Source organism: Thalassophryne amazonica, chromosome 11, assembly GCF_902500255.1.
Source record: "Thalassophryne amazonica chromosome 11, fThaAma1.1, whole genome shotgun sequence".
In the NCBI taxonomy this organism is placed as follows: Eukaryota; Metazoa; Chordata; class Actinopteri; order Batrachoidiformes; family Batrachoididae; genus Thalassophryne; species Thalassophryne amazonica.
This window is the reverse complement of record NC_047113.1, coordinates 38406639-38430803: the sequence shown is the minus strand read 5'-3', so window position 1 is coordinate 38430803 and position 24165 is coordinate 38406639. Positions and strand designations below refer to the sequence as shown.

Sequence of the window (24165 nt, the reverse complement as noted above, 5' to 3'; positions counted from 1 at the left end):
CTAATTAAAATCAACATTGAAGTTCAATAAATGCTTGTTCTGTTAAAATGAAACAGCATTTATAAACACACTGCCATTTGAAGCTGTTGGATTCTGGTGATGTTACTTTTAATGGCTTGTTCTTTTATTTTCATTCTCTCACCTTGTTGAGGACAGGCAAAGAACCAGTCCTGGGACAGGCAAAGAACCAGTCCTGGGACAGGCAAAGAACCAGTCCTGGGACAGGCAAAGAACCAGTCCTGGGACAGGCAAAGAACCAGTCCTGGGATAGGGGACACAGTTAAAGCTGGTGTTTTTGGATACAAGTGTAGTGATAGTTCAAAGACTACGTGGCTGCTGATGTCTGACAGGATTAAAAAAATTGGAGAGAAACGGAGTTGTACCACATGGCATGTACCCTCAAACATAACTAAATAGTGAAAATGCTGGTCTTATTTTCTAGTGACATTGGTGGAATCATCTGGATAAGACATTGGATGAAATATGCTGGGATCTGTGCATGTTTATTTATTTATTTTATTTTATTTTATTTATTTATATAGCGCCAAATCACAACAAACAGTTGCCCCAAGGCGCTTTATATTGTAAGGCAAGGCCATACAATAATTACGTAAAAACCCCAACGGTCAAAACGACCCCCTGTGAGCAAGCACTTGGCGACAGTGGGAAGGAAAAACTCCCTTTTAACAGGAAGAAACCTCCAGCAGAACCAGGCTCAGGGAGGGGCAGTCTTCTGCTGGGACTGGTTGGGGCTGAGGGAGAGAACCAAGAAAAAGACATGCTGTGGAGGGGAGCAGAGATCAATCACTAATGATTAAATGCAGAGTGGTGCATACAGAGCAAAAAGAGAAAGAAACACTCAGTGCATCATGGGAACCCCCCAGCAGTCTAAGTCTATAGCAGCATAACTAAGGGATGGTTCAGGGTCACCTGATCCAGCCCTAACTATAAGCTTTAGCAAAAAGGAAAGTTTTAAGCCTAATCTTAAAAGTAGAGAGGGTGTCTGTCTCCCTGATCCGAATTGGGAGCTGGTTCCACAGGAGAGGAGCCTGAAAGCTGAAGGCTCTGCCTCCCATTCTACTCTTACAAACCCTAGGAACTACAAGTAAGCCTGCAGTCTGAGAGCGAAGCGCTCTATTGGGGTGATATGGTACTATAAGGTCCCTAAGATAAGATGGGAGCTGATTATTCAAAACCTTATAAGTAAGAAGAAGAATTTTAAATTCTATTCTAGAATTAACAGGAAGCCAATGAAGAGAGGCCAATATGGGTGAAATATGCTCTCTCCTTCTAGTCCCCGTTAGTACTCTAGCTGCAGCATTTTGAATTAACTGAAGGCTTTTCAGGGAACTTTTAGGACAACCTGATAATAATGAATTACAATAGTCCAGCCTAGAGGAAATAAATGCATGAATTAGTTTTTCAGCATCACTCTGAGACAAGACCTTTCTAATTTTAGAGATATTGCGTAAATGCAAAAAAGCAGTCTTACATATTTGTTTAATATGCGCTTTGAATGACATATCCTGATCAAAAATGACTCCAAGATTTCTCACAGTATTACTAGAGGTCAGGGTAATGCCATCCAGAGTAAGGATCTGGTTAGACACCATGTTTCTAAGATTTGTGGGGCCAAGTACAATAACTTCAGTTTTATCTGAGTTTAAAAGCAGGAAATTAAAGGTCATCCATGTCTTTGTCTGTAAGACAATCCTGCAGTTTAGCTAATTGGTGTGTGTCCTCTGGCTTCATGGATAGATAAAGCTGAGTATCATCTGCGTAACAATGAAAATTTAAGCAATGCCGTCTAATACTGCCTAAGGGAAGCATGTATAAAGTGAATAAAATTGGTCCTAGCACAGAACCTTGTGGAACTCCATAATTAACCTTAGTCTGTGAAGAAGATTCCCCATTTACATGAACAAACTGTAATCTATTAGATAAATATGATTCAAACCACCGCAGTGCCTTTAATACCTATGGCATGCTCTAATCTCTGTAATAAGATTTTATGGTCAACAGTATCAAAAGCAGCACTGAGGTCTAACAGAACAAGCACAGAGATGAGTCCACTGTCTGAGGCCATAAGAAGATCATTTGTAACCTTCACTAATGCTGTTTCTGTACTATGATGAATTCTAAAACCTGGCTGCAACTCTTCAAATAGACCATTCCTCTGCAGATGATCAGTTAGCTGTTTTACAACTACCCTTTCAAGAATTTTTGAGAGAAAAGGAAGGTTGGAGATTGGCCTATAATTAGCTAAGATAGCTGGGTCAAGTGATGGCTTTTTAAGTAATGGTTTAATTACTGCCACCTTAAAAGCCTGTGGTACATACCCAACTAATAAAGATAGATTGATCATATTTAAGATCGAAGCATTAAATAATGGTAGGGCTTCCTTGAGCAGCCTGGTAGGAATGGGGTCTAATAGACATGTTGATGGTTTGGATGAAGTAACTAATGAAAATAACTCCGACAGAACAATCGGAGAGAAAGAGTCTAACCAAATGCCGGCATCACTGAAAGCAGCCAAAGATAATGATATGTCTTTGGGATGGTTATGAGTAATTTTTTCTCTAATAGTTAAAAATTTTATTAGCAAAGAAAGTCATGAAGTCATTACTAGTTAAAGTTAAAGGAATACTCGGCTCAATAGAGCTCTGACTCTTTGTCAGCCTGGCTGAAAAGAAACCTGGGGTTGTTCTTATTTTCTTCAATTAGTGATGAGTAGTAAGATGTCCTAGCTTTACAGAGGGCTTTTTTATAGAGCAACAGACTCTTTTTTCCAGGCTAAGTGAAGATCTTCTAAATTAGTGAGACGCCATTTCCTCTCCAACTTATGGGTTATCTGCTTTAAGCTGCGAGTTTGTGAGTTATACCATGGAGTCAGGCACTTCTGATTTAAAGCTCTCTCTTTCAGAGGAGCTACAGCATCCAAAGTTGTCTTCAATGAGGATGTAAAACTATTGACGAGATACACTATCTCACCTACAGAGTTTAGGTAGCTACTCTGCACTGTGTTGGTATATGGCATTAGAGAACATAAAGAATGAATCATATCCTTAAACCTAGTTACAGCGCTTTCTGAAAGACTTCTAGTGTAATGAAACCTATTCCCCACTGCTGGGTAGTCCATCAGAGTAAATGTAAATGTTATTAAGAAATGATCAGACAGAAGGGAGTTTTCGGGGAATACTGTTAAGTCTTCAATTTCCATACCATAAGTCAGAACAAGATCTAAGATATGATTAAAGTGCTGGGTGGACTCATTTACATTTTGAGCAAAGCCAATTGAGTCTAATAATAGATTAAATGCAGTGTTGAGGCTGTCATTCTCAGCATCTGTGTGGATGTTAAAATCGCCCACTATAATTATCTTATCTGAGCTAAGCACTAAGTCAAACAAAAGGTCTGAAAATTCACAGAGAAACTCACAGTAACGACCAGGGGGACGATAGATAACAACAAATAAAACTGTTTTTGGGACTTCCAATTTGGATGGACAAGACTAAGAGTCAAGCTTTCAAATGAATTAAAGCTCTGTCTGGGTTTTTGATTAATTAATAAGCTGGAATGGAAGATTGCTGCTAATCCTCCGCCTCGGCCAGTGCTACGAGCATTCTGGCAGTTAGTGTGACTCGGGGGTGTTGACTCATTTAAACTAACATATTCATCCTGCTGTAACCAGGTTTCTGTAAGGCAGAATAAATCAATATGTTGATCAATTATTATATCATTTACTAACAGGGACTTAGAAGAGAGAGAGATCTAATGTTTAATAGACCACATTTAACTGTTTTAGTCTGTGGTGCAGTTGAAGGTGCTATATTATTTTTTCTTTTTGAATTTTTATGCTTAAATAGATTTTTGCTGGTTATTGGTGGTCTGGGAGCAGGCACCATCTCTGCGGGGATGGGGTAATGAGGAGATGGCAGGGGGAGAGAAGCTGCAGGGAGGTGTGTAAGACTACAACTCTGCTTCCTGGTCCCAACCCTGGATAGTCACGGTTTGGAGGATTTAAGAAAATTGGCCAGATTTCTAGAAATGAGAGCTGCTCCATCCAAAGTGGGATGGATGCCGTCTCTCCTAACAAGACCAGGTTTTCCCCAGAAGCTTTGCCAATTATCTATGAAGCCCACCTCATTTTTTGGACACCACTCAGACAGCCAGCAATTCAAGGAGAACATGCGGCTAAACATGTCACTCCCGGTCCGATTGGGGAGGGGCCCAGAGAAAACTGTTAGAGTCCGACATTGTTTTTGCAAAGTTACACACCGATTCAATGTTAATTTTAGTGACCTCCGATTGGCGTAACCGGTTGTCATTACTGCCGACGTGAATTACAGTCTTACCAAATTTACGCTTAGCCTTAGCCAGCAGTTTCAAATTTCCTTCAATGTCGCCTGCTCTGGCCCCCGGAAGACAATTGACTATGGTTGCTGGTGTCGCTAACTTCACATTTCTCAAAACAGAGTCGCCAATAACCAGAGTTTGATCCTCGGCGGGTGTGTCGCCGAGTGGGGGAAAAACGGTTAGAGATGTAAACGGGTTGGCGGTGTACACGGGGCTTCTGTTTAGGACTACGCTTCCTCCTCACAGTCACCCAGTCGGCCTGCTTTCCCGGCTGCTCGGGATCTGCCAGAGGGAAACTAACGGCGGCTAAGCTACCTTGGTCCGCACCGACTACAGGGGCCTGGCTAGCTGTAGAATTTTCCACGGTGCGGAGCCGAGTCTCCAATTCGCCCAGCCTGGCCTCCAAAGCTACGAATAAGCTACACTTATTACAAGTACCATTACTGCTAAAGGAGGCCGAGGAATAACTAAACATTTCACACCCAGAGCAGAAAAGTGCAGGAGAGACAGGAGAAGCTGCCATGCTAAACCGGCTAAGAGCTAGTAGCTGCGCTAAGCTAGCGGATTCCTAAAAACACACAAAGTGAATAATGCGTAAATAATTTAGAGGTGATTCAGCAGAGGGAGTGCTTTAGTTAAGGCACGTGAAGATTACACTGTGAAGCAAATCGTTATCTAGGTAACTAGATCAATCTAACTGTGCAGATTAAACAGCTAACAGATGCAGCAAAACACCGCTGTGCTCCGGAACAGGAAGTGATACAATACCGCAGTGAGAGCCAACCACCAGTAGAGGCAAGCAAGAGCCTCTACTGGTGGTAGGAAAGGAATATTTAATATTTGATCAGTGTTTCATTAGAAGGTGGTGGAACACAGTTGTATACGTTTATTTATTTGAGCCAAGTTCACAAACTAGAGTTTGCATTTCAAGTGTACCATGTATTGGTTTTTACTATTCTTGTTGAAATGTCCCACCTACCGTGTGTCAGCCCTCATCAACATATACAAGGTGCTCTACATCTTCATTCAGGCAGTGGACCCCCCTCCACACAGACACACCCACCAGAGCAAGATTCTATTTCCCCCTCCCAGTCATTCAAGCATTAACTCCAGGGGTTAAAGGTCAGATAAGGCCTCCCATGTGAGAGCTGCTGAGGCCAAAGGTGGCAGCGTGGTTGAGCTATGACCATTTCAGTGCTCCTTTTTAAAAAGATGAACCAGCAAACATGAGACCCCCTTAAGACTGAGACTGGCAATCTAACTGGAGCCAGATTCTATACAGCTGCATTGAACGTTGCCACAGAGAGAGGATGGTGTATGCACACGAAATTGCCAAAACCAGTCTGAATTTAAGGGGAAATTCCTCATTGGTGGCATGTCAGCTAAAAAGAGATGAGCGCTGTGTGAAGACGTAGATCTGCAATCCTCTACCAATGAACAGGACCTCTCCAGACATATGAAATGTACATTCACCGGCCACTTTATTAAGTACACCTTGCTAGTACCGGGTTGGACCCCCTTTTGCCTTTCAGAACTGCTTTAATTCTTCATGGGTAGGGAGAGTTCCCATGGGATAAAAAAGCTTTTTAACCTACCATCCCTTGTTCTCAAGACCAGGCACCTAAGTGGCTCTACTCTGCTTTTTTCTACTCTCCTATTTAACTCTTCCTTTTTAGATATTTAGATATACCTTTGTATACTGGCATAGTTCCACCTTAGAATTGGAATATAATATACAAGATATACCTTACTGAATTTTCATGGCACAGAGTCAACAAAGTGTTGGAAAGATTCCTCAGAGGTGTTGGTCCATATTGACATGATACCATCACGCAGTCATCCGTTCAACCAGTGTGCTCTTCTGACTTCTGACATTAACAAGGCATTTTTGTCCACACAACCACCATCACTGGATATGTCTCTATTTTGGACCATTCGCTGTAAACCCTGGAGATGGTGGTGCATGGAAGTCCCAGTGGATCAGCAGTTTCTGAAATACTCAGACCAGCCCGTTTTGATCTTAACAACCATGTTCAAAGTGACTTAAATCCTCTTTGTTCCCCATTCTGATGCCCGGTGTGAACTTCAGCAAGTTGTCTTCACCACGGAAGAGGCCTTTTTTCAGAGTCTTTAATTTTTATTTGCTTGTACATAAGCACTCTTTCTCACTTATCTGAAACTGTGACATTTTCTACAGGTGTGTTTGTAATTGGGAAATAACCCTGTTATGTCTGATGATTCGCAGACGTTAATGCTGGATTTTACGGTTGTGTCGCCAATGAAACCTCAATTTGCGAAGATTTCAGCAAGAGCAGTGCACATATTTCATCCTTATTTCCTAGCATTTACTGCTGTGCCTGACTACAGCGTGAGTCTGGCAACAAGCTGATGTAGCACTTTCCTCATTACCTTGTTAAATTTGCAATTTTGCTCATATAAGGGATGTTGTCTGAAGACTTACTACTCCCTCCAACAGCCCCAGAATAGAAAAAGTGTTTCTTTCTCTTTGGCACCTGCGATAGTTTCAAGTATCTTGCAGTGACCTTGAAGATCAAAGAGATGGAGATTGGGGGTATTGTTGTCATTTTATGACTATATACCTGTGTGGACAGTTTGGAGCTAGAGGATTGGGGAGGTGGCATTTAAGAATGATGACTGGGCCGTTGAACTACACATGGTGGATATAAAGGGCTGATTTCAGTGTTTCCTGTTCTGCTGGAGAGGCACCATTATTGATTCTTTGCTAATTACCCCTTAGGCTTTTGGGCTGCTGAGTTCTTCCCCTCCATGCTTTGACCCCTCATTCTTGCTCAACAATTTCTTCTCTTTATCTCTGTCACTGCTTAATGGTGTGCCACAGTATCCATAGTAAAAGTCACACTTAATGTCTGTGGTTTCACAGGCTGAGTTTATATATATATATATATATATATATATATATATATATATATATATATATATATATATATATATATATATATATATATATATATATATATATATAGTGTGTGTGTGTGTCAAAGACTCACCAGATGCACACTGCAGAAATTTCGAAATTCTTTTGCATTAATATTGGCTGATAACTATAGCTCAAAAAGGAAAATAAGGTCCCATCTTAATTGCTTATCATTTTAGCATAGAAGATTGGCCCAAACACAGGGACATAATAAATCTCAGATGTAGGTATATTTTGACAAAGCCTATACTAATTATTCCTAGCCAGTGGATATACAGTTCAGGGTCCTCATTTACCAACCTGTGTAGAAATTATTTTAAATTCTGTCTTAAAACCAAAATTTAGTATGCGTGTAAATACAAATAAATAAATAAAAAAAAAAAATCTGTATTTATCAAATGGACACACTGATCCCACATGTTCTAAAGCACATTCTTGTTCATGTTCTTTGTCATTTTCATTCAGAAACACCCTCAATTGACTATAAATGGTAACAGAACATCAGTTTATACACAGATTAAGGAGCGGTACAACCGGTTTAAAGACGTCTGCACAACGGTGGAGAGCGAGTCACGCTCCGGGCGGCCATCAACATGCTGAAATGACCAGATCATTTCCAAAGTGAACGATGTGGAGATGTGGGACCGTCGTGTGATTATCCGAGAAATTGCGGAAGAGGTGGACATCAGCACTTTTTCGGCACATTCCACTGTGAAAGAAGATTTTGCCATGAAAACAGTGGCGGCGAAATTCATCGGCAAGAAGCTGATGGTGCAGCAAAAGCAGCTCCGTGTTGAAGCCTCACAGGACATGCCCTGACATGCCCAGCTCTTGCACCATTCGGAAGATTCAGATGGCTTTCGGTGGCTTTTCAGTCGTGTGACTATCCGAGAAATTGTGGACGAGGGGGACATGCCACAACATGTCCTGTGAGACTTAATCACGGAGGTGCTGTTGCTGCGCCATCAGCTTCATGCCGATGAATTTCGCCGCCACTCTTTTCATGGCAAAATCTTCTTTCACAGTGGAATGTGCCGAAAAAGTGCTGATGTCCACCTCTTCTGCAATTTCTCGGATAATCACACGACGGTCCCACATCTCCACAGCGTTCACTTTGGAAATGATCTGGTCATTTCATTGTGTTGATGCCACCCGGAGCGTGGCTCGCTCTCCACCATTGTGCAGACATCTTTAAACCGGTTGTTCCGCTCCTTAATCTGTGTGATGCCCATAGCATCGTCACCGAAAGCCGTCTGAATAATCCGAATGGTTTCCACCTGGCTGTGGCCCAGTTTGTGTCAAAATTTGATGCAGTCGTGCTGCTCCAGTCGTTCCACCATTTCCTTGCAAAGAAAGAAAGAGAGACTCCACCCATCCTCACACAAAGGCTGCTTACAAGCAAATGACGCAACCGACAGGTGTGAAAAAAATCACGCATGCGCACGAAGGTTCAAGGTTGGCTCATGCAAGCACACGTGATTCAAATCCATCAGGTTTTTGGAAAAAATAAAAAGGTCCGATAGTTTTCTAACAGACCTCGTACTAAGGTGATCGCCGGCCACTAGCCCTAAGCTTCACTAAAAGACCCAGAATTTAGGTGACGTTGAGGCTGCGGCCCGCTCCAATTACTAATAACATGAATTAAGAGTAAAAAATGTAAAACAAAACTGTACCAGTATGCTAGCCATATGAAAGGGAAAATAAGTGCGTCTTAAGTCTGGACTTGAAAGTCTCCATAGAATCTGATTGTTTTATTGATGCAGGGAGATCATTCCACAGAACAGGGGCACGATAAGAGAAAGCTCTGTGACCCGCAGACTTCTTATTCACCCTAGGGACACAAAGTAGTCCTGCACCATGAGAACGTAAAGCCCGGGCCGGTACGTAAGGTTTAATTAGGTCAGCTAGGTAGGGAGGTGCCAGTCCATGAATAATTTTATAGGTTAGTAGTAGAACCTTATGATCTCACTGGGGCAGGAAGCCAGTGAAGAGACGCCAAAATTGGTGTAATGTGGTCGAACTTTCTGCTTTGTGTCAAAGGTCTGGCTGCAGCATTTTGAACCAGGTGGAGAGCCCTAATGCTAGATTGCGGTAAACCAGAAAATAGAACATTGCAGTAGTCCAGTCTAGAAGAGATGAACACATGGATCAGGGTCTCAGCATCAGCCATAGACAGGATGGGATGAATCTTCGCTATATTTTGCAGGTGGAAGAAAGCAGTCCTAGTAATATTTCTAATATGGAGGCCAAAGGACAACGAAGGGTAAAAAATTAATTATTAATTATCAGAGTAATAGGTCCACTTTGTAGCCAATAATGCATGATTATAGTCTAAGATAGCATCACATCACGCAAGGTGGAATACTTCTAATTTTGAACGACGCCATTTCCATTCTAGACCTCTTGCTTTATGCTTGAGGTCACGCAGGTAATCATTGAACCAAGGTGACTGCGATTTCGGGGAGCGCGGTTTCAACACAGGTGGTGCAGTCATGTCGAGTGTCGTTTTGAGCACTGAGTTTAAACTATCCACAAGTCTGTCTACTGACTGGGTATTTGTCAGAAGTGAGGCTAAGACATCAGGCAGTCTAACTTCTAGTTCAGTCTTAGTTGAGGAGTTGATGCATCGCTGCAGTGATAAATAAGGTTGTTGTTCCACTAAACATGGCAGTGAAACTGTAAACTTAATAAGTGAGTGATCAGAGACCACTGAAAGAGGCATGATGTCAATATTCATGACAGCAATACCACGTGTGAGAACCAGATCCAGGGTATTTCCACTAATGTGCGTCGGATCCCGAATGCATTGCCGAAATCCTAAATGCATCCACAAGTTTCATAAATGATTTGCAGAGGGGATCAGAAGGCTTATTTATATGAATGTTAAAGTCACCAATGATCAGAATGTTATCTGCACTAGTTGACAATTTAGAGATGAACGCACCAAATTCTTCTAAGAATTCAGAATATGGGCCAGGAGGCCTATATACAGTGACAAAGTAATACGGCTGATTTTTATTCTTCTGACCTTGGCAATGCGTAATATTTCAACCTTTGCCTTTGAGAGGCTGTTGTTAGGATTTTTTTTTTTTAAGGCCATTTATTACAATTTGGTATCTGGTTTGGAAAAAATACTATCCACTCTATACACAAATGAGATAATTTAGATTAATTTTGGGTGCAAATCAATTCCTGTTTAAGTGTGTCACGTGTGCCTGCATCATAGCTACAAGCAGTAACGGTGTAGTGGTGGTTTTGTCAGAGTAACCCGACACTTCCTCAACCTTGTTCTAATGGTATGGGCAAATTAGACCATTTGGACCCATGGATTAAAGGCAGAATTACCCCCTTTTCATTGGTCACGGAGACCCCCTGAGGCCCCTGTGTTGTTGCTATGGAAAAGACAGTGTCTTGAGATAGGGAGGAGCCAGCGTTTGTCATATTCAGACTGCTGTAGTGTCTGGTCGAAGTGAGCGAGACATCAGGGCTCAAGGCAAACTTTTTATGAGAAGGCTCTTCGGCTTTATAATTCACAATTGCATGACACAGTTTATTGGCTTGTTAGTTTTTATGACCAGATACTCAGCAGTATTACCATATTTTCAGCGTATAAGTGATGCCCTTTTTTCACTGTTACTCTTTAATTTCGAGTTTCTGTTCAATGTGGTAGTCTACTTTGTATTACAATTAATTTTTTCATTGGAGTTATTTTGTTTAGTGATTTGTTTCTTGGGAAAGCCGTATATAAATACATGATGATGATGATGATGAATTCATTATTATTAATGAAAGTGTGACAGTTTCTGTTTCTGTGAAGGCTCTCAGTTGTCCAGGTGGTTTCCATAGTAGATAAGCTTGAATCTTCAACTGAAGTGGGTTGCTTGATGCTCTTGTAGAGTCAGGACAGAAGTCAGACTACCAGAGCAAGAAATTCAGCTGAGGAAGCTTCTGTGATTAGAAGCGAAATGTCCTCGCGTCAAGCAACCCAGTCCAGTCGAAGATTCAAGCTTCTGTACTATGTGACAGTTTCGTAAATAATTTGCACCAGAGTATAAGTAGTAAGACCTACCAAACTATTAAAAAACAAATTAAAAAAAACAACAATTTATACTCCAGAAAATATGGTAACTGTAATTGCTTATGATTAGCAAGCACTCCATTAGTATCTACACATCAAGTTAGACTTTTAGAACTGTTCTTACACTCGGATGACAATAGCGTTAATATTGAAAGAATGCAGGTATTAACCATTCTTGGATTTTATTTTAGGTTCTGATAGTTTTGATGTATTTACTCAGATACCAAAGATTCTTTTGTCTGCTTTTAACCCTCAAGCGACCAAGCTATTTTAGCGACTAATATGACAGAGTGGGGTTATTTATGATCCCATTGACTTTATATTAGAATACGTCTATTTAAATGATTGTATTAGGGTTCTTCATGTTTATTTCACTCTGTAATATACCTGTTCATCATCCTTTTCATCCTCACTCTGGGCATTAAGAATCAGTCTCAATGCTTGTGCAGCTGTAAATGTTGCTATTTATTTTATGCTTCCCCGCAAAACAGTAAAATATAATGATTAGAGTTGGCAAATTACAATACCATCTGAAGCTGTAATGTCAAAAATCTCATAGATCTTCCTGGGGTCACAAGTGACCCTGCACAAATTTGGAATATACTTGCCACATAGATAGGCCGATCCTTGTAAAATTCTATGAACAAGTGCAGGACAAATGGATGAATTCATGGTAGGAAACCTTTTTCCAATTAAAATTAGAAAAATGGTGCAGAAAATATATGCCTGGGGTCATAAGTGACCCCACTCGGTCATTTGAGGGTTAAGCTAGTTAACACATTTGTTGGGATTAATATCTTGGTTGTGATTTAAAACATTTAAAAAATGTAAGCTAGGTATAGTGACATTTTCTAGCAAACCAGTTTCTAAGTGGATCTTTGCAATTTTATCACAGTCAAGGAATGAACTTGGGAAACTGGATTGCTATTGTTTTATTAAAACCATCATTGTGTAATATCATCAGTGTTGCCACAGTTACTTTGAAAAAGTAATCTGATTACTGATTACTTCTTGGAAAAGTAACTTAGTTACTTTACTGATTACTCAGTTGTAAAAGTAACCAAGTTAGATTACTAGTTACTTTTTTAGTTACTTTCCCCAGCTGTCGACAACAACCCTCTGCCACCTCAACATGACAATGATACTTGTTTAGCCAAAACTCGCTTTATAGTCACCCTTTCTTGACTTCAATGAAAATAAATACTTGTTTTATAAAAAGTAAAATAAAGACCTCTTTCTTGATCTCATATTTAACTGTTGACAGCACTATAACAGTAAAACTTGCAATTTCTAGCCTACATTGTTTATAAATGTAACTATTAAATTCTTTCTAACATTTAAATTCTCTCTAAACATTTTACTTGTCGAAATTATTATTATAAGTAGTATTAGTAGTTGTAGTAAAAAAAAGGCTTCAAAACTGGACCTTTAATCTAGGGGTGTTGTGGGGGGGGGGCACATCCTTGCCCCATGCCCCCATTCCATCTGGATTCGCCCCTGCTTTGGTGGTTGAGCACAAAGAATGGATAACATTTATTTATGCCGAAAACATGACCAGATTTACAGGTAAATTTTTATTGCGTTTTCACATCATGTGGTCCTCAAAAAGAGAGTTTAGGTGCATTTGAGTGGAAAATGGTGTCGTGGAGGATCAGTTGTTTTTAACGACCAGATACGGAGCGGCTCAGCTCAGAATTCTAAATAAAGGAGGAAAAAACATAAAAATGTCTTTGTAAAGCTCAGTGCAGGTGTGCTGTTGTCACCGTGCTTTAAGAGGTGAGGACGAGCTGCTGCAGAAAACCGAGGATGAAAAGTTCACAGCCCGCTTAAAGTGTGTAGTTCAGTCGAACCCCGACCTCCTGCCCACGGACCAAGTTTAATGCTGCTATCGACCCACAATGCAAAAATAATAGTAACGCACAGACTTGGAGAAGTAACTTTAATCTGATTACTGATTTGGAAAGATTAACGCGTTAGATTACTCGTTACTAAAAAAAAAAGTGGTCAGAATAGAGTAACGCGTTACCAACATCACTGAATATCATTTATCCAAATACTACAAAGCATGAGGTATTTTTTTTTTTCTCCTTCAACCATTCAGCCATTTATTACATACAAACCATAATATAGTCTGGACAAACTGTTACAACATTACAAATATGCAGTTATCATTAATGTTTTTATATTTTCCATTACTTTTCAGGTAAATTTGAGGAGAAAGAAGACCGGGTGCCCAAACTCGAGCAGCTCAATTCACTGGGCTTCATGTGCAGCTTGAACCTGGTTCTCAATAAGCGGGATCTGATCAAAATGGAGCTTCTGTTGCTTGAGACCTTTAACTGGAATCTGTGCATGCCCACACCCGCCCACTTTATTGACTACTACCTTCATGCCTCGGTGCAGGAGGGTGACCTCTATAACGGCTGGCCTATCTCCTCCCTCTCCAAGACCAAGGCCTTCATGGACAAATACACAAACTACTTCCTGGAGGTTTCACTGCAGGGTAGGTTAAGAGCAGGAGGATGAACCTGGCTTTGTTTTTAGTCACTAACACTCCCCAAAGGTTTCAAACCTGTATTTATTATCTAGTGGTGTTACTAGCCGTTTGATGGCTTAATTATTAAGTTCTTATTTCTGTGTTTTTCTCAGATCACGCCTTCTTGAGTTTCCGACCATCCCAGGTTGCTGCTGCGTGCGTGGCAGCATCTCGTATTTGCCTCCAGATTTCTCCAAGCTGGACAACTGCTCTGCACCTACTGACGGGCTACACATGGGACCACCTCACCCAGTGTATTGAACTCATGCTGCTGTAAGAGAAACTACAACACACATCCCTGACAGTTCAGACCTGAAGAAGATATTAATTGCCCCTTTTTTCTTTTGGGGGTGGTTGGGGGATGACATAGTTAAATTAGAGAGGCTTGTTTACATTGGGGTCTCTTTTTTTTTTTTTTCTTCCCCATTTTGTCTGTTTTTCTTGTTTTTATGGGCTTTTATTTTAGTCCCCTAATTTGTATAATTGCTGATATGAAAAAAGCCAACCTATTTCATTCAGACTGGAGCCTATCCCAGTAATGGCATCTAATTAATTTTTTGAATCTGCTTTTCTTGTTACACAAGAAGGTTGAACGTCTGTGTGGACGTTTCTGTTAAGGCTCTCAGTTGTCCAGGTGGTTTCCATAGTAGAGAAGCTTGAATCTTCGACCGGACTGGGTTGCTTGACGCGAGGACGTTGCGTTTCAAATCGCAGAAGCTTCCTCAACTTCTTCTCTATAAGAGTCAAGACAGAAGTCAGACCATAGCAAGAATTTTAGTTGAGGAAGCTTCTGCAATTTGAAGCGAAACATCCTCTCATCAAGCAACCCAGTCCAGTCGAAGATTCAAGCTTCTCTACTATGTCTATGTGGACTTTCATCAAATGCATATTCTTTAATGTTGTTTTGATTTCATGTTTTCTGTTTCTTATGTTTTGTAAAACTTTTTTTTGTAAAAACCTTTTGACTGTTAGAATGACCTAAGCAGTGGGACACCTCTGAGTCTGGTCTGCTTGAGGTTTCTTCCTCAAATCATCAGAGGGAGTTTTTCCTTACTGTTGTCACCTGTGTGCTTGCTCTAGGGGTTGGTAAGGTTAGACCTTACTTGTGTGAAGCACCTTGAGGTAGCTTTGTTGTGATTTTGTGCTATATCAAACTATAGTGGAACAAGGTAAAATGGATTAATCTCTTCCTTGCCCCAAAAAGAACACTTTGTTTTTACCTTTTTAACAGCATTCTATGCATAAAAGCCAGACAAAATTTGTTCATAAAAGCTGTTCAAAAGCTGAGGTTCCACTGTAAATAAATGTGAATTGAATTGACACAACATTTTTAGAAATATCTAAATAGTGTTTCTCAGGGCCTTGTCCCACTGGCATTTAGGAGGATTTGCGTATAGATTGCGCACAAAATTGGCCCGTATTCACCAAACATCCGCAATATCCGTGTAACATGCCTGTATGATTCGGCTGTCATCCGAACACACCCGTGATCATCCGCAGAGGCACGCATGTCCGCAGCCAGGATTTTTGAGCTGTTCAAAAATCTGGATGCGGATAACATTCGCCTTACATACTCCATATATACTCAATTCATACACAATACATACTCACTCTGTGCGCTGTATATCTGCCATTAACCGCTGATATCCGCAACTGACGGGGATTTGCGGCTTGGCAGTGGACCGGGACAGTGTGTAAAACAGATATATATATCGTGCCCATCGTGTCCACATCACAAACTAAAATATGTTGTAGTGAATGCATACAAACTGGCCACGAATAAAGCATTTTTATTACGTCTGCTTTGCAGCTGATTTGTGGACAATCTGTGAATGCATAACAAACACGTCACGTAAACCCAAAGTACTATATGTGGCAGAAAGCGACATACCTGTCAGTGCCGGTTTGGCTGTGTAAATCCACAAAGACGTAGCTGCTGCAATCGTGTCTCCTCCAGGACTTTTATTTAACACCAACACAAGGAAGAGTTGCTGTTTAGCCACAACTCACGCTGAAGTCTGTTTTCTGTGACACTCTCAAAAAAAAAAAAAAAAAAAACAAAAAAAAAACACCGTCTCACACCCCGAGCGGCTTCCCCCCTCACGCTCCCCAAACTCATGAACAGTTAACCCTCGCATGGACATTAACTCTGTGATCAACTTGTCCAAGTCCAGCAAATGCTCCAGAGGCTGTATTGTTGGTGTGAATAATGATGCAGACGGCCCGAGTGAGCTTATTTTATGACCGCAATGCAGATGCCGTGCACGCGCAACACACGCGCGATGCATTCATAATACACCCGTAATACTGACGTGATAATCTCAATGTGTCGGATCAGTTTCCTCACTACATGCGTTATATAACCGTGATTGTTCATCATATAGTCGCTATATATTATTAATATATCCGTAATTCATACTGGGACATTTGTCATTTTTGGCCATTTTTGTTGCGGACGACAATGAACGCCCGTAATTTGTGTACTCAGTTCATGCGCAATTGATCCTCTCTTCAGTGGGACAGGGCTCTTTTAGATCAATCTCTGGCCCTGTTTAAACAAAGCTGACTTGCCTGCTTGCTGAAGGGCTACAGATTTTATTTATTGACAAACTGAATGTTATACATCTTTTAAATTTGTCAAAGTTTTTCAGCCTGTTGTAGTAAAAGTAATTCAGTTACACTGACTTCAGCGAACCAGTTCTTTTTTCAGCACAGTCTCACAGGTTGATAAATTGACTACAATCTCTAAAATGCTTTGGGAACGAAGCACTGTTTAAATGTGGTTTTCAACTACAGGCAGCAAGTTAGTGATTCACTCTGGTAGAAAAATTAAACTAAAGCAGACTAAAGCAGTCAGCAGAGCTTGACGAGATAAAACAAGTGTTTTATTGCAGTTGGATTAAACAAAAGGATGCACATGTGGAGACGGGTTTTGTTAAAAATTATACCGATTGTCCATATGTTAAAGCACATTGCCTGAAAATTTTAACTAACCTGTAGCACAGGATAAATTAGACAGCAGTAATTAAATGGCATGTACAGTAGTGTTCAGAATAATAGTAGTGCTGTGTGACTAAAAAGATTAATCCAGGTTTTGAGTATATTTCTTATTGTTACATGGAAAACAAGGTACCAGTAGATTCAGTAGATTCTCACAAATCCAACAAGACCAAGCATTCATGATATGCACACTCTTAAGGCTATGAAATTGGGCTATTAGTAAAAAAAAAAAGTAGAGAAAGGGGAGTTCATAATAATAGTAGTGTAGCATTCAGTCAGTGATTTCGTCACATTTGTGGAACAAACAGGTGTGAATCAGGTGTCTCCTATTTAAGGATGAAGCCAGCACCTGTTGAACATGCTTTTCTCTTTGAAAGCCTGAGGAAAATGGGACATTCAAAACATTGTTCAGAAGAACAGCGTAGTTTGATTAAAAAGTTGATTGGAGAGGGGAAAACTTATATGCAGGTGCAAGAACTTATAGGCTGTTCATCTACAATGATCTCCAATGCTTTAAAATGGACAACAAAACCAGAGATGCATGGAAGAAAATGGAAATCAACCATCAAAATGGATAGAAGAATAAACAGAATGGCAAAGGCTGACCCATTGATCAGCTCCAGGATGATCAAAGACAGTCTGAAGTTACCTGTAAGTGCTGTGAGAGTTAGAAGACGCCTGTGTGAAGCTAATTTATTTGCAAGAATCCCCCGCAAAGTCCCTCTGTTAAATAAAAGACGTGCAGAAGAGGTTACAATTTGCCAAAGAACACATCAACTGGCCTAAAGAGAAATGGAGGAATATTTTGTGGACTGATGAGAGTAAAATTGTTCTTTTTGGGTCCAAGGACCGCAGACAGTTTGTGAGACGACCCCCAAACTCTGAATTCAAGCCACAGTTCACAGTGAAGACAGTGAAGCATGGTGGTGCAAGCATCATGATATGGGCATGTTTCTCCTACTATGGTGTTGGGCATATATATCGCATACCAGGTATCATGGATCAGTTTGGATATGTCAAAATACTTGAAGAGGTCATGTTGCCTTATGCTGAAGAGGACATGCCCTTGAAATGGGTGTTTCAACAAGACAGTAACCCCAAGCACACTCGTAAACCAGCAAAATCTTGGTTCCAAACCAACAGAATTAATGCCTCGCAGATGTGAAGAAATCATGAAAAACTGTGGTTATACGACTAAATACTAGTTTAGTGATTCACAGGATTGCTAAAAAAGCAGTTTGAACATAATAGTTTTGAGTTTGTAGTGTCAACAGCAGATGATACTATTATTGTGAACACCCCCTTTTCTACTTTTTTTTTTTTCTTCTAATAGCCCAATTTCATAGCCTTAAGAGTGTGCATATCATGAATGCTTGGTCTTGTTGGATTTGTGAGAATCTACTGAATCTACTGGTTCCTTGTTCCCCATGTAACAATAAGAAATATACTCAAAACCTGGATTAATCTTTTTAGTCACATAGCACTGTTATTCTGAACACTACTGTATCTGCCATATTGGAGGGTTCCAGTCTTTGTACTTTTACGTGAGTGATTGTTTCTCTATGTTGAGAATAATTGCATACAAACACAACTGTGTGTTTAACCTCCTAGGGCCTGGCATCCACATATATGGACATGACATTTTTGGTTGTCTCGTCCACAAACTAAGTTTTGTTTCATGAGAACCTCTGGGTCTTAAGGGCCTTTCACACTGAACGCGTCAGAAGTGTCAAAAGTCGGTCTAAAAAGCATTATTTTCAATGAGACGCGTTGCTTTTTAGACGCGTCAGAAGCCGAGCTAAAATGACGCTTCTGACGGGAGTGCGCATTGCCACTTGTCGGCAGGCTGACGCGGGTCAAAGTTCAATCCAATCCAACTTTCGACACTCTGAGCTGTGGCGTACCTTCGCTTTGTCCAATAGGAACGACGCATCGGGCCAAAACACGGAAGACTCCTGGCAGAAACCACTGATCTCTACAAAATGGATTGGACCAATCCGATTGGTTCAGAAACCACTGATCTGAACAAAACATTAACGTGTGACAGGACAGCTCATTTATAGAGCAGTTTTCTGAAGAAAAATAATTGGAAATGTTTTTGTTGTTGTTTGTTACCTCAAAATTTCTGATTACTGTTAAAAAAAAAAAAACTTTAGAACACTTGTAATTAAAATAGCTAAATAAATCAATAAATGGTTCTTTAGAAACCTTTCATCTGTAAATTAAAACCACCTATTATTTCAGATTAATTTCTTGTTTAACATAACCTAACATAACATAACCTTGGACATTTATTTTTAGACAAATTAAATAACATGGAAACTTGTACATTTTTTTTAAAGTCTGGTAAATTATTTATCTCATTTCAACCAGAAAAAGACACTAAATAAATACAAATGTGTATTATAAATGCAACAGGAAATAATTTAACAATGACTGCAGTGTGATTGTAAAGTAGGATTTCTGTGACGTAAACCTCATGATGAATTTTTTTATAGTCATTTAAACTTGTAATTTCGTCAAAATATGTAATTGCCTTTAATGTTGTTATCAGGACAGTCATTTCTAAAATATGAATTTGAGCACAATAAGTGGAGAGCTTCTACCTGTGCAAATGTCTTTTGACTTTGATTTGTGGATATTTTTAATGATCTGTTCATTTATTGATAAAATATAAAATCAAACAGCTTTTTAAACAATAATAAAATGATTGCTGTTGAAAGAGCCTTTTATTTAGAAGCAGGTGATGTTCTGCTGGATTCTCTGGACCAGATGAAGGTCTCTTCTGCAGCCTTGAACTCTGGTGGTTTTGCTTTAGAGCAGAGATGTTTTCTTTCGACTGGACTTCGCGGTGTTCAGCTCATCAATGGAAGTTTGGTTGTCTGCACAGCAAATGTTCCTGATTGGGACAAATAAAAATATTTTTTTTTAAATATAAAGAAACACTGAACAGTTTATATAAAAAAAAAAAGGGAAAAAAAAACGGCAAAAAAACAATGGAAAAAAAAAACGCCTGAAAAAATAAGTTATTTAAAGTTGAGCTTTTGTGGTGTCTGAAAAAAGCTGTAGCCTTATTTGGTAAAAATAAGAGACTGAACCATCTACAAATTAAAGCGTTCACTCAGATCAACTGTGCTAAAAAGTTAAGCTAACGTTAGCTGATCAATAAACATTCACAGCATTGCAGAAACGTCACGTTTTACTTTTATTTTATCCTCACCTCGATAAAGCTGCAGAACTAACCTCCGTTGGGCAAATAGGGACTTCGCATATATCCAAAAAGTGGGAGATTTCGGACTGAGTGGGTTTGCTCCATCACCCTGGCTGCCTGCCTCGGTCTGCCCAGGAATGATGCCTGAAGGCCGGCTTCTCCATGCGGGTCGGCCTGCTGTCGCGGTTCGATTGATATCCCACCAAGTCGTCAGTCCGAAAAGTAGCTTAAAAAAAGCTTCTTCCAGCAGGGTGATGGGAGAATCGTTCTACTGCTGTTTTTTTTTAAAGCTTTTTTTTGTGGTTCAGGCGACGCAAATTCAAGATGGCGATCGCTGAACTTTTTTCAGAGTGTGCAACAGGCAGAGTGTGACGTAGCCGCAATCTCCGCCCCCTTGCCGCTTCCGAAGCGACGCGTCTGACGTCACGACGCGTTGGAAAGCATCGGCCTACGTGCTAGGGGGCGTTAAAGCGTCGCGTTAAAGCCTGCAGTGTGAAAGGCCCTTTAGGAGGTTACTGCAGTTATCTGAGCAGCCATTAATTCTGTGACTCTGACACGTGATGATGCGGCGCTCTCTTTCTGCAGTGAAATTACACACAGTTCACCCACAAACTCCACACATTGCTTGATTAAAAAAAAAAAAAAAAAGTAGATTGTTTTTGAAGTAGTAGCTACATGAATATTTACGCCTTGTATTTCCACAGTGCTCACGACAACGATGTTAAGGAGGCCAACAAAACCAAATCGACACCACCTCACCGGCCCTCCTCTCTGCAGTCTCAGCCGGAGACGTCTCACATCTCTCCAGTGTCCGTTATCCAGACACCCGCATCCTCCTGTACCACGTCCACCACACAGCAGCTCCTCTTTCAGGCAGATAGCTTTGCTCACCTCTCCCAGCATTCCCCGTCCTTGTCCCAGCTTCAAGCCTTAGCTGAGTCCCAGACTTTGGGGCCTGTGGTGAACATGTCCCCTGACTTCCTCCAGGGCCACAGAGTGGGTCTGCTAACGGCAGCCCCTGCAGTCACCCCTGGAAGTGTCTTCCCTTCTTACCAGAGCTTGACCTCTGGTCTCCAGCCAGGGGCTCGTGGACTTGCCCTTCAGGGCCCCATTTCTGTTCAGATGGCCCTCAGTGGAGAGCCTCGCCACTGTCTCAGTATGACTTACAACGGGGGCTACATGGGGCCTCATCACACTTTCACAGCCGGCTGTTTTGACAGGTGACGCCAGGAAATGGAGAGGGAGCCCAAACCCCAACAGCAGTACGCTGCTACATGTCCATCCCAACTTGCCATCCCGAAATTTCCACTTACAGACCTCGTCTCTCTCTCTGTCAGTGCCACCATGCCTCCAACTTGTGCCACCCCCACATCCCTTTCACAGAAACATTTCAAGCGTAAGCAGAGGTCCAAAGGAAAGGCAGACCCAGTGGAAGTCATCACGCTGACGTGACATGATTGATTGGAACTTGGGCATGTCCACCTTGTGTTCTGGTTTTAGAAAACTCTTATTTTACTGTCATCACTGTGAATGAGATAAAAGCAGCAGATCATTGGAACATCAGCCTCATTCAGTGCCTCTTTTTTTTAGCTCTGTGATAGCTGAGCCAATTTTAGAAGTACAGACCACGGTGTTTCTATGATTATATCTTGCTGCTTGCCTTTTTTTTTTATTTAATTTTTTTTATTATTGTAATCCAAAAATGTTTTTAAGTGGAACAATTTGGCTGGTATTTGTCATGAACTATTGGGCAGAGAAGCTAACCTGCAGGTTTGTTGTTGATGTGGCAGGAAATGAAGGGGCTATGCATGTCACTTAAGTGGTCTTCAATAAGAGAATATGTGTCTCTTGAATGTCAGTGAATCTGGATCTAATATCTGTAGTCTCTGACTAAGCCTCTTGGAATGCTCGTAGAGGAATTCATTGTTTTGTGCATAGCAGGTGAAGTTGTCAGCTATGACACGCCTGCAGTGCTCTTTCTTCTTCTCTACCATTTACAAGGCCCAGCCCTTGTGGCACAGCCCTCCATCCACTCACAGGCTTTCTCAAACTAAAGTATTAATTTCAACATTCTTAGCACCACGCAAATAATTTAGCGTGGCAAGTTGGACCGCTGTGCCGAGACTTTGGACACGAGTTGTGTATTGTACATATGAATTGCTGCTGCCTTCTTATGACCTGTTGGTTCTGCGTCTGTTAATGACTCAAATGTTTACATGAACCACTAAAAGTATCAGGGACTTGAACAAAATTACTTGAATATTATGCCATTGAAACATGCCATAGCTTTTATTTATGATGCATTTTTTTTCTGTTTTGTTTAATATGAAGTAGTTATTTTTTTAACCACCTCCTTATTTTCTTTGTAAATTTTCATTTGTAGAAACTGGCTCAGGTTTTAAGGCTGGAACTTTCAGCCTTGTGTTATTCTGTGCTGTTGAGTATGCTTTAAGTGGGCGCTCATAGGACGTCCGTGTGGTATTCGCCCTCATCACTGGACTGGTCCACTGAGGCGCCTGTAACTGACTGCTGAATAAGCCTTTAAGTAAAATGGGATTCATGGTCACTGGTTTAAAAAACAAAGCAAAAAACACACATCTGTAGTTAGTTGTCTGTAATTAGCTTTCCAGTGATCTAAAGCTCCAGTTCCCGATCTTCCACTTCCTTTCTAAGTATAAACGCATCCAGATTCCCATTGATGGTCACAGGGCTTAAACTGTTGCTATGGTGATACTCAAAAAGGCCATGGACCCCAAATTCTGTGATGTTGGTCATGTATGACTGAACTGAAACTGAGGCTGTAGTTTTGTGGAGAATTGAGCTTCTTGAAAAAATTCATCAGAACATGCCATTTGAAGGTTTTCCAGATAAAGCGGCACATTTTCACATCTGCAGCCTCACGTAGGTTTGCTGTGGACATGGTTTGTCCTGTATTAGTGTGTTGGTGCCTTGCCCTCAGCTAGGTTTGAGTTCTGAACTGTAAATGCAAGCACATTTGTTTTATGTGGAACACTACTTGTACATGAAGCTTTCTGTGAACCTCAACACTGTGGAACCACCAAATCATTTCAGCTTGGGTTTATTCCCGCCTCTTTCCTGTGATAAAAGCTAAAATGCTATGCTTTTCTTTACTAACTTTTTTTAAAATGTACACTTGTAGCTATATTTTGTGTTAGATTCCTGTTTTGGTTGTATTTTTAGTTGAAGCTTCCGGGGGTCCTTCCTCTTTGTTTGTATGAGCAGTTTCTCTCTGAGGTGCCAAAGGTGCAATATGTTTTCTATTGAAAAATGACCACAGCCATCACTGTCTCATGCACACCACTGGTTCATCTTTTGTAATTTATTACTTTTTAAAAATTGTTTGGTTCGACTTGCTGTAGCTTGTTTTTCCTGTAGAGGGCAGTGTGCTCTGAACACAATGAATAAATAAATCTTTCATATTGCAGCTGCCTCCTTGGAGGCAGCGCCTCTCTGAAGCTAGTTTGTCTTTACCGTGAAGGAGGCAGATAACACTTGCACCAAAATGAGTTCTGCCTTGTGTGATAGCAAATGAAATGACACTGCAAACTTCCACTTTGTTTTTATGCTTTTATATGTAGTCAGTGGTTCATGTAACACTGATTTGTTGTTTTTTATAAATCAAATGTGTATAAATCTGGTGTGTGTGTGTGTGCGCTAGGCATGGTGACCCTAAGAAACAGATTTTTTTTTTTTTCCTGGTTAAAAAGTTAAATTCAGTGAACTGTACTTTTGTAAAAGTCATCCACACAGAAGCTTGTCAGTGGTCTGCATTGCCCAAGATGCCGTTGGTTAGCCAACCCAGTCTCACAAGTTTTATTCATGCGCCCATCACGAAATGAGTCATATTTTTGAGACTTTTTTTTTTTAATCTTAGAATTACTAATCTCACCCCAAATCACTTTTCATTTCATGCTCCCGTTGTGGAATGTGTTCGAATTAATTTGTGGTCCCGTTATGAAAATATGGCACTTTTTGTGACGAACCAATATCTTAATGTATATTTCGTG

General features: G+C 40.6%; 1 protein-coding gene across 2 annotated transcripts in view; it reads left to right on the top strand.

Moving 5' to 3' along the window:
- ccnjl (cyclin J-like) overlaps window positions 1–23582 on the top strand; it is a 54651-nt gene extending 31069 nt beyond the window's left edge. For both annotated transcript variants that reach the window (XM_034181236.1, XM_034181235.1), the window contains exons 4-6: window positions 13594–13893; window positions 14040–14199; window positions 20842–23582. In XM_034181236.1, the coding sequence (XP_034037127.1) occupies window positions 13594–13893; window positions 14040–14199; window positions 20842–21361 (980 nt within the window). In that variant the 3' untranslated portion in view covers window positions 21362–23582. The remainder of the gene's footprint in view (window positions 1–13593; window positions 13894–14039; window positions 14200–20841) is intronic.
- The last annotated feature ends 583 nt before the right edge of the window (window positions 23583–24165 follow it).